This window comes from Gekko japonicus, unplaced genomic scaffold, assembly GCF_001447785.1.
Source record: "Gekko japonicus isolate JY-2015 unplaced genomic scaffold, Gekko_japonicus_V1.1 scaffold306, whole genome shotgun sequence".
NCBI lineage: Eukaryota > Metazoa > Chordata > Lepidosauria > Squamata > Gekkonidae > Gekko > Gekko japonicus.
Window position 1 is genome coordinate 505,981 of NW_015172013.1, and position 10,524 is coordinate 516,504.

Below are 10,524 nucleotides of genomic sequence, written 5' to 3' on the forward strand. Positions count from 1 at the left end.
CCCCCCCCCGTCCCGAGAGAGAGGGGGAGACGGGGTGACCGCTCCGGTCCCGGCCCACCCGGGCACTGACCTCTCCTCCTCCCCCTCGAGGAGCTTGCGGTAGGCGTTGATCTCCATGTCCAGGGCCAGCTTGATGTCCAGCAGCTCCTGGTACTCGTCCAGCTGCTGCTGCATGCGGGCCCGCATCTCGGCCATCTCCCGCTCCTTTTCGGACAGGATGCGGCGGCTGGTTTCCCTTTCTCTGGCGAGAGCATCCTCCAGGTCCCGCAGTTTCGCCTCCTTGGCAGAGAGCTGGGGAAGAAGCAGAGCAGGGGGAGGTGAGCAGGGGGAGAGTCCAGCGCCGGGGACTCGGGAAGCTGACCGGAAACACCAGGGGAGACCAGAGATCCTGCCTCTTTAGGGCAGCTATCGAGGAGAGAAGCAAACGTTTCCCCTCTTTGGCAGCAACCAAGAAAATACTCGGAAAATACTGCGTTTGCACCATCTAGTCCTCCTTTTTCCCTGACACTTTATTTATGTAATTTACAGCCAACCTTAGCAGCATGAATAGGCCAGACTAGCTAGAGCTTGGAAGCTGGGCAGCGTTGGCCACGGTTCGTATGGCAATGGCAAATCATTTCGCTGGTCTCTTGCCTTGAAACCCCCATGAGGAGTCACAGTGAGTTGACTGGTTGGGGCTCTTTAGCGTGGAGAAACGATGACTGAGGGGGTGACATGGTAAAGAGGTTTACAAAATTATGCATGGGACAGAGAAGTACTTTCTTCCCTTTCTCACAATACAAGAACTCGTGGGCACTCAATGAAATTAATGAGAAGTAGGTTTAGGACACTTAAAAGGAAGTACTTCTTCACCCAAAGAGTAGTTAACACCAATGCTCCCTCTAAGCTGTGGAGTCTTGTGAGCAAAAACTCTACTTTGTGAGCTACCGGCATCCAAGTTGTGAGTGAGCGATTTGGCTCCTGCATAAGTTAGTCTGCTCTGGAGCCCTCCTTCCTGAGCCAAGACAAAAATGGGTGAGCCGGAGGCTAAAAAACTGTGAGCTGGCTCACACGGACTCAGCTTAGAGGGAACACTAGTTAACACGTGGAATTCACTGCCATAGGAAGTGGCGGCAGCTACACACAAGAGGGGACTGGATAAACATCTGGAGCAGAGGTCCGTCAGTGGCTATTAACCACAAGGTATAGATGGAACACTGTCTGGGGCAAGTGATGCTCTATATTCTTGGTGCTTGGGGGGCAACAGTGGGAGTGCTTCTGGAGTTCTGGGCCCACTAATGGACCTCCAGATGGCACCTGGGTTTTGGCCACTGTGTGACACAGAGTGTTGGACTGGATGGACCACTGAATGATCCAACATGGCTTCTCTTATGTTCTTATGTCTCCCGCCCCCATGGGGCACCATACAGCAGGAACAGCTCTTCCACCTGCTCCATTGCAAGAGCACAGGGTGTCCTATAGAGATTTGCCTGACCCTGTCTCCATGCAAGGAAGAGAGACAGAAGAAGATTACGTAAGGTAAGTCAGCACAATCAACAGGCTGAGGGCATCTGTAACAGACAATGTAATAGGACCAGGATGGCAGAAACCTGAAACGAGGTATATCTACTAAATATGACATGTTAAACAGCACAAGAAATGGTATTACCCAACTTGAAATATAATGCAGTGAGAGTTAGATAACAGACAGCAACAGATAAGACACTGGCTTCTACAGAACATCAGAACATCAGACCAATCCCCATTCAATTCACGTGGCTTTCGACAGCAGCCAGCCGGATTCTACCTCTGCCTTTGTTCTTTCAGAAAAGCACAGGACGAGGTTAGAACCTGCAATGTGCCGCTCTTTGCATCAGCCTCATGACCACCTGGCCAATCAGCCCATTGCTGCATTACTTAACTGTATTTCCTTAGAACGTGGAGAAAGTTTAAACCCAAGAGCTGGGAAAGAGGAGGGGCTTCCCCCCCCACAGTGCCTTAGAGTTAACTGAGCAGCATTCCAGTGCGCTGCGGAGCACCGGGCGTGCTTCTCTCTTTCACCTCTGCGATCGATGCTAGCACAAGCTTTACTGAACAATGTTTTAAGGGAACCCTCTTCTGGGCAAAGGCACCCGGACACTGATTACAAAGTGCCGTTCCAGTCCTTCCGAGAGGCCTGTCCTCAAGAAGCACCGCCCGCCCCAGCTGCCTTTCCCCACCCGTCCCCCTCCCTGACGCCCTCACCTGCTTCTGCATCTGGCTGAGCTGGGCGGACAGACTGTCGATGCGGATGCGGGTCTGCTGCAGCTCTTCGTGGGCCGCCCCCGCCATGTTGCTGTTCCTCTCGGCAGACTGCTTGGCATTCTCCAGCTGGAAAGGAGGTCACGTCACAGTGAGAGGCAGAAGGGAGGAGGGACAGAGACAGAGCAATCAGGAGGAGGCTTTTTTGAAAAACAAGGAGAACGGGAAGCCCTGAGACGTGGGCTGGATGTGTGTAAACGGGGGGCAAACCGGCTTCGGGCCACACCAATTTAAGAAGAGAAGAAGAAGAAGAGATTGGATTTATACCCCGCCCTTCACTACCCAAAGGTGTCTCAGAGCGGCTTACAAATTCGTGGGCCGCCCCCGCCATGTTGCTGTTCCTCTCGGCAGACTGCTTGGCATTCTCCAGCTGCAGAAGGGAGGAGGGACAGAGACGGAGCAATCAGAAGGAGGCTTTTTTGAAAAAACAAGGAGAACGGGAAGTCCTGAGACATGGGCTGGATGTGTGTAAACGGGGGGCAAACCGGCTTCTGGCCACACCAACTTAAGGTGCACCAGCATTCTTCTGACTTTGAATGCTCTCTCTGGGCACCCCCTGGTCTCTCTACACCAGTTTGTTGGCGTGGTTAAGAGCAGCAGGACTCTAACCTGGAGAACCGGGTTGGATTCCCCCCACTCCTCCTCCACATGAAGCCTGCTGGGTGACCTTCAGCCAGTCACCGTTCTCTCAGAGCTCTCTCAGCCCCACCTGCCTCACAAGGCGACTGTTGTGAGGAGGGGAAGGGAAGGCATTTGTAAGCCACTTTGAGACTCCTTCGGGTAGTGAAGGGTGGGGTATAAAACCAACTCTTCTTCTTTTTACCCTGGTTTCCCACTAAATCACTACACCTTCTCTCACTCACCTTCATGCCGACTCCCTCCCAAGACTCCAGCACAGTATCTTTCTGTTTTGCTCCAGACTCTTCCTTAAAAGCCACGCCTTGTTCCACAAAGCCTTACACTCAAATCCCCCCCCCCGATCATATGAACTTCCTTATACCAAGTGGGACCACTGACTACTGTCTACTCTGACTCTCCAAGACAGAGGCTCTCCAAGAAAAACATCTGCTCCTTGAGATCCAATCCCCGGAGAGGCTGAGGAGCGAACCTGGGCCTTCTGCATCCCAAGCATTTAATGACTGAGCTGCAGCACCGCCCCCGCCCCCAATCAGTTCTGGCTGATACAAAGCTTTATTTTGGTGTAGTGGTTAAGTGCGCAGACTCTAATCTGGGAGAACCAGGTTTGATTCCCCACTCCTCCACTTGCACCTGGCTGGATGACCTTGGGCAAGCCGTAGCTCTGATAAGAGCTGTCCTTGAAAAAGAGCAGTTTCTGTCAGAGCTCTCTCAGCCCCGCCTCCCTCACAGGGTGTCTGTGGTGGGGAGGGGAAGGGAAAGGAGTTTGTAAGCCGCTCTGAGACACCTTTGGGTAGTGAAGGGCGGGGTATAAATCCAATCTCTTCTTCTTCTTCTATTTGCTGCCATTAAGTAGTGTGCTTGGCTTCCAACAGTTGGCATGTAAACCTCTTGGGGCAGCCCCCCGTCTTTTTCAGATTACTGAATTCTGTAACAGGCGCCCTGAATGCTGGTGACAACTGTATTCATGAAAAAAAAGACTGGCCGGGCACTGATTTCAGAATGGTCAGCTAAGTCGCGCAGGGGTTGTCCCAGAATTCATTGCTGTGCTCCTCAGGAGAGGCAGGCAGCTTCTTTCCACACAGGCCAGAGACACCCTCAGAAGGAGCGGGATTCAGGGCCAAAGTAGACATGACAGTGTCCCCAGGTATGACCCGGTGACAACAACACCCTTTTAGAGTCTAACAGGAGCCATGTAAAAACACTGCAATGACCCAGTCCTGATCCGGCCCACCGTGGGGTGGGGGTGAGGCACTCTTGCCCCGCCCCCTTTTCAACTGCCGGAAAGGCACCGGTGGGGGAGGGGGGAGGAGACAAGAGGGCCTCGTCCTGCCGTGCTGCAGAGGCCTGCAGGGTATCGGGCCCTCGCGGTATTTTTAGATCTCTCCCCCATTAGGCTCTAGAATGGAGGCAGCCATCGCCAGGTCATTCCCAGGGACTCTTTCACGTCTCATGGGTCCTTACTCTGGTAATATTCTCAGGCGCGCAGCCAGGAGGAGGCGGCATATGCCCACCTCTTCTCGGAGGCCCCTCCGTGCTCCCGCAGCTTCCCCGCTTTCCGTCTCAGGACTTCGGAGGTGTGGGATGGCACGTTACCTTGGCACTGTAAGTCTTCTCCAGCTCTTCCTTGTAGAGTCGGACCTGGGCTTCTTGCTGGCCCCTCATATCCTGCAAGGCGTCGGCCAGCTTGTTCTCAAACTCCTGCTGGCGACCGCTGTCAATCTCCACCAGGCGGGTCTCGTGGCGGCGTTTGGTCTCACGGAGCTCCTGCGGGAGGAGGGAGGGAGCCAGAATTATGTCAGTGTTCCAGGAACTTGGCTGGGGGGGACCTTCAGCCAGTCACCCGCTGTCAGCCTAACCTACCTCACAGAGTAGTAAGGATAAAATACAGGAGAGGAGAAACAAACTGCTTTGGGTCCCCCATCGGGGAGAAAGTCGAGGTATAAACAGACTAAATAAAGGAACAGCCAACCGCCTCTGACTGCCTCTTATCCACGGCTTTATTTCCAGGTGCAGGGCCCATAAACAGCCACAACACTATAAAAATGCTATCACTCTCCCATGGTAACATCACAGTCTGTCTGTGTACTATTCAATCAATGCATGCACGTTAACTGCAGCAGCGATTCTGCTGCACCTTCCCAGACCTTGGATCTTTGTATTGCAGCCAAGAGAATAAAATGATGGCTGGGCCTTTGAAAATCCCGGCCCCCCCAATTGACTGCTCTGGTGCCAAGAAGGAACTGAAGTCCATGTTGTGAGTCACCGTGAGCCCGCTCGCAGGAAGGGCGGGATACAAACTGAAATAATAAATGAAGGTCCTCAAGGAGAGCGGCTGCTTGCTAAAACCAGGCACTGACCAGATTCTCTCAGCTAATCTGATCTGCCGTACCAGAATGCAGAGACGGTTGAATTCTGGGAGCGGGAGAGGGCACAATAGCCCAGGTGACACACCTGCGCCTCTCTGCAAGGTATCCAACTCACCTCGCTGTAGATGTTCTTCTGGAATTCCAGCTCCTCCTTCAGGGTCTGCAGCCTGTTCTCGGCATCGACCCGCCGCAGCATCTCATCCTGCAGCTGCTTCTTGGCCTCGGCCAAAGCCGCTTCCAGCTGTGGAAAAGAGGAAAAGGAAAAATGCATCACAGACAGATAAGGAAGAAGGGTTATCTCACACAGAACTGGTTGCCTGATAGCTATGCGGGCAGAATCCAGCATCACAGTTCTACATGTTCGATTGCAGGATCACAGGATCCATGACCATGGCTTTGTGTGTTGAATTGCTCTAGGGGGACACAGAGCTATTCCTCCTCACAACCAGCCGTACAGAGGGAAAAGTCAGGTTAACTGTGATGTATTGGAATCCTCACTTGAATCGCCCCATTGACACTCAATGTTAAGCTTCGAGCCGACGAAGGCTCCTCCGAACTAACGTACGATTGGTCGCCCTCTACCAGCAACCAATCAGAATAACACACAGTCCCTGAGCGGGAAGAACTCCTATTGGTCCTTATCTAAGCAACCTTATTGGTTGATTATTGTAAATAGGTGTGGCTATGTTAGCCCGGGAATGTTTAAAAGGAGCCTAGCTCCCAATGTCAATCTATTCTGGTTTTGAATGTGTTTGAGTGTTTGTTCGCTACTTCATTAAAGCTGAATCACTTAGCTGAAATCATTCTCCGAGTCTTTGATAGTGTGATCTAACATTAACGGCTTTAACGGCTTCGTTTGAGACATAAAAGGAGCCTTACTGGAGCAGGTGGAAAGTCGTTCAGTTCTGCATCCTGTTCCGTACAGCGGCCAACCAGATGCCTCTCGAAACCTCACCAGGAAGACACGAAGGCAACAGCTCTGCCACCATTGTTTATACTCCAGAACAGCTATTCCAAGATATGCTGCTCATGACCATGCAGGTTCCATTCAGCTGTCCTGGCTATCAGAGCAATCCTCTTCCGTTTATTGATTAAATCCCCCTTTTAAGACATCTGAGCCAGTTGTCTTTCCTGTGCCTCACGGTAGCAGACTTTGGCTGCCCTCGGTCTAGCACCACTGACCAGTTTTATGGGGGTCACCCCAGTTCTTGAGTGATGGGAGAGGAAAGGAAACACTCTCCTTGCACACACTTTCTCTACACCGTGCTTAACTTTGTTGTGTATTCCCCCTAAATGAAACTTTTTAAAAAATTATTTTTGTCTTGTAAGGAGGGTTGCTCCAAACATCCTCCACCCCTCTTTCCTGGGAGTAGCACAACCTGAAACACACCACAGATCTGGCCTGCAAGGATAAGAAGTCCTACAATAGCCATCCGGCCCCTCTAGCTGTGGCCCTTGGCGTGGAGAGCTTGTCTCATCTTCTACTTCGAAACTTAAGAGGGGGCGGGGCACCTACACAAAGCACTGATTAAAAGGGGAAGGAAGAGAGTCCTTCCGCCATATTTGCAGAGTTTCATTCTCACACCATCGCTCTGCCCCCCGTTTCCAAGGCCCTCTCCTCACTTTCTCACTCAAAACACATCCATTCAAGTGTGCAGGAACAGTCACGGAGTGCAGGCGGGGAAATGCATGACCAAACGCTAGCTTCACTGCCTTCTCAACCTTACCAAGTTTTTGAGTTGCAGGGAGATTGTTTTAACACAAGGGGGAGCTAGTGAAACATGTATTCTCCAAAAGGCCCTGGAAACACTATTTCCCCCCCTCTGCATATTTGAATTCAATTGTGGGAACTGAGGTTCTGCCATGCACAGACTGTGGACTCTGCTTCCCCCTGCTGGCCAGTGCGGCCTCTTCAGGAGACAGATTCCCTAACAACAATGTTCTCGTAGCTACTGAACTTTTACTCAAAGCGAAAGTAGTAGTTGTTGTTGTTCAGTCGCACAGTCGAGTCCGACTCTTCGCGACCCCATGGACAAGATCTAGCCAGGCCCTCCTGTCTTCCGCCGTCCTCTGAAGTTTGCTCAATTTCATGTTCGTTGCATCTATGACACTGTCTAACCATCTCATCCTTTGCCGTCCCCATCTTCTTTGACCTTCAATCAATGTGAAAGTAGGGAGTCCTTAAAATACTAGAGGAATTTCAAGAGAAGAAGTTAAGATTTGGGGGGGAGGGTGTGGGGGGGAGTTAGCCACTAGACAGGCACTCTCTGGAACCATACCCCAGGTCTTCTCTTTTGCCTAAAGACAGGTCGGAGCAGTTACGGACTAAGTAGTTTGGGGGGTCTGGACAGATGGTTAAATAGTGTTAAAGAGAGCAGACAGACACACTCGTTTCAAAATTCCGAAAATTGGTGGTTCAGACAATGAAACAGGTTTTGTTGAACACGTAAAAATATATATACCAAGCCCAAATGACTGGTTTTACATGGTCTTTAACAAGGTGTTGGCAAAATTCATGATGGTGAGGTCTACCAACAGCTAAATAAGAAGGAACCTGCATGTTCAGAGGCGATAAAGTTCACAAAACATACGGCATTGGAATAGCTCTTGTTTTTTATGCTCTGCTTCTGGGACTCCTGGCGGAAATACCTAGAAACCCATGGCCTCCCTGGTCTGATCCTGCAAAGCTTTTTTCATGTTCTCACGGATGGGCCCCAATGGGAGCTGCATCATATTTTAATTTTCCCCAACATGGAAACAGAACTCCGTTTACAGCCCTACCCCACTAGCACAGAATTGGAAACGCATCCAGTGTGGAATCGTCCACCCAACCCTACCTTCAAACTGCATCATTAAGCCAATTCAAGTAAGAGATTAATAAATCTGTTTAATTTTGTCCCACTGAAGAGGTGCTCACTTTCTAGCGGGGGGGGGGGGGAAGATTGAAGGCAAGAATGTACAGAAACTGTGGATAGGAAGACATCATTTTAAAATCCACCACAGACACTGGGAAATCCCTCTTGAACACGCATGAAGCGGCCTTATACTGAATCAGACCATTGGTCTGATCAGTATTGGCTACTCAGACTGGCAGCAGCTCTCCAGCGTCTCAGGCTGAGGTCTTTCACATCACCTTCTGCCGGGTCCTCTTAACTTTGGCATCCAAGCAGAGGCTGCTCCACTGAGCCACAGTCCCTGTCTTCTAAGATTGTGTTGCCACGATAATTATGCATTAGGCAAATATGTATTATTGGTATTAATATGCAAACATTTAAAGATTTTGCAGCAAAATCCTATGTGTGTTTACTCGGAACAGGAGTCTCACTTTCCCCCGTCGCGCTTGATTTTGCAAAAGCATGTCTAGGACTGCAGCCTAAACTGAGTACAGTTCATGAGATTACTGGACCAAAATTCTTTTAACCGGATGACAGCCCTAAAATACAGATACACATCTCCAGGCATGTTTAGATACAGCGGTACACATGCATGTATACCAAACACATACACACACACGTTTATATTATATTCACAAAGGAGTGGATCTTCAGGGCTGTCATACTCCTTCCTACATCACCAGGCCTCTTCTGGCACCTTGAAGACTAACAAGCTGGAGATCCTTGGCCCAAAAAGTATGAGACCCAAGCCCTGTGGGACTTAGTACAGAGACGTATCACCAGGCTTATGGCTCAGACAGCAATGGTTCCATCTTAGATTGGCTCCCCCCGCCCCGTTGGTACTGTTATTCCTCCATGTGATCAACTGGAAGATATTTTACTCTCTCCCCTGGAATTTTATTCTTTCCCCTGGATAAGGGGCGCTAGGCCACGCCCTATTCAGGTGCCATCTGTATTCGTTGTGAATATTATTGCAAAAATTGTTTTAATTGATTATTTTGTTTTACTTAATCTTATATTGTTTATAAATACTGCTGTTGCCCGCCCTCAGCTCTGCTGTAGAAGGGCGGGCGGGCTATAAATCCAATTTTTAATTTATTTTATTTTTAAAAGCTGATTTTGGCATAACACTTTCCAGGACAGAGTCCATTTTAGTGGCCTGAAAAAGCTCTGCCAAAATAGATCCACTAGCCTCCCAGCTACGAGCTAGGGTTGCCAGCCTCCAGGTGGGGCCTGGGGATCTCCCACTTTCACAACTGATCTCCACGTGACAGAAGTCAGCTCCCCTGGAGAAAAGGGCTGCTTCCAAGGGTGGACTCCATGGCACTGTACCATGCTGAGGCCCCTCCCCTCCCCAAACCCCACCCTCTCCTGGATCCACCCCCAAAGTCTCCAGGTATTTTCCAACCCAGACCTGGCAACCCTACTGCAAGCCTCTGAGTTGTTTTGGCCATGCTGATTTAACTCAGCCTATATTTCAAGTGTTCCAGCCACTCAAGGCCGAAACCTGAGGGACACGGGCCCCACCCACTCTGGTTGGCTTCATCCCTGACAGAGGGACACTAGCCGGACACGCTGGCGTGGCTCACCTTGGCCACCTGGGCCCTCAGATCGCGGACTTCGTTTTCCAGGTTCCGCTTCTCCCCCAGTGCGGTGGTGAGGGCGGCCTCCTTGGAGTTCAGCAAAAAATCCTTCAGGCGGGCCTGGGCGGCCAGCAGGTCCCCTTCCTTCTTGGTGTTCCTAAAAAGCGAAGAAAGGAGAAGTGCCCATTGAGCCCGCATCTCAGAGACTCGGTTCTAACTCCTGATGGGGAACTGCTTGTACATTTCCCGCTGCTTAAGTAGTAATAGTACCATTTACATACGGTAGAAATCACAAGATGGATGACAGCACAAGACGAGTCCTACCGGATCAGACTGTCCTGGAGTCCAGCTGGCCCAGCAATGGCCACCTAGGAGATTCTGAGAAACCCACAAGCCGGGCCTGGAAGGAGACAGCCCTCCCTCATTCGTCTGCCTCGCAGCTGGGATTTAGACCTAGACTACCTCCGACTGCTCCCTGGAAGGCCAGATACAGAAAAAAGCTGATTTTGGCATAACACTTTCCAGGACAGAGTCCATTTTAGTGGCCTGAAAAAGCTCTGCCAAAATAGATCCGCTAGCCTCCCAGCTACAAGCTAGGGTTGCCAGCCTCCAGGTGGGGCCTGGGGATCTCCCACTTTCACAACTGATCTCCACGAGACAGAAGTCAGCTCCCCTGGAGAAAAGGGCTGCTTCCAAGGGTGGACTCCATGGCACTGTACCATGCTGAGGCCCCTCCCCTCCCCAAACCCCACCCTCTCCTGG

At 50.9% G+C, this 10,524-nt stretch overlaps 1 protein-coding gene across 1 annotated transcript in view; it reads right to left on the reverse strand.

Moving 5' to 3' along the window:
* LMNA (lamin A/C) overlaps positions 1-10,524 on the reverse strand; it is a 67,441-nt gene that overhangs the window by 7,360 nt on the left and 49,557 nt on the right. Inside the window, exons 2-6 of the mRNA XM_015420272.1 lie at positions 9,769-9,919; positions 5,401-5,526; positions 4,513-4,683; positions 2,224-2,349; positions 71-291 (exon numbers count right to left, since the gene is read on the reverse strand). Coding sequence (XP_015275758.1) covers positions 71-291; positions 2,224-2,349; positions 4,513-4,683; positions 5,401-5,526; positions 9,769-9,919 — 795 coding nt within the window. The remainder of the gene's footprint in view (positions 1-70; positions 292-2,223; positions 2,350-4,512; positions 4,684-5,400; positions 5,527-9,768; positions 9,920-10,524) is intronic.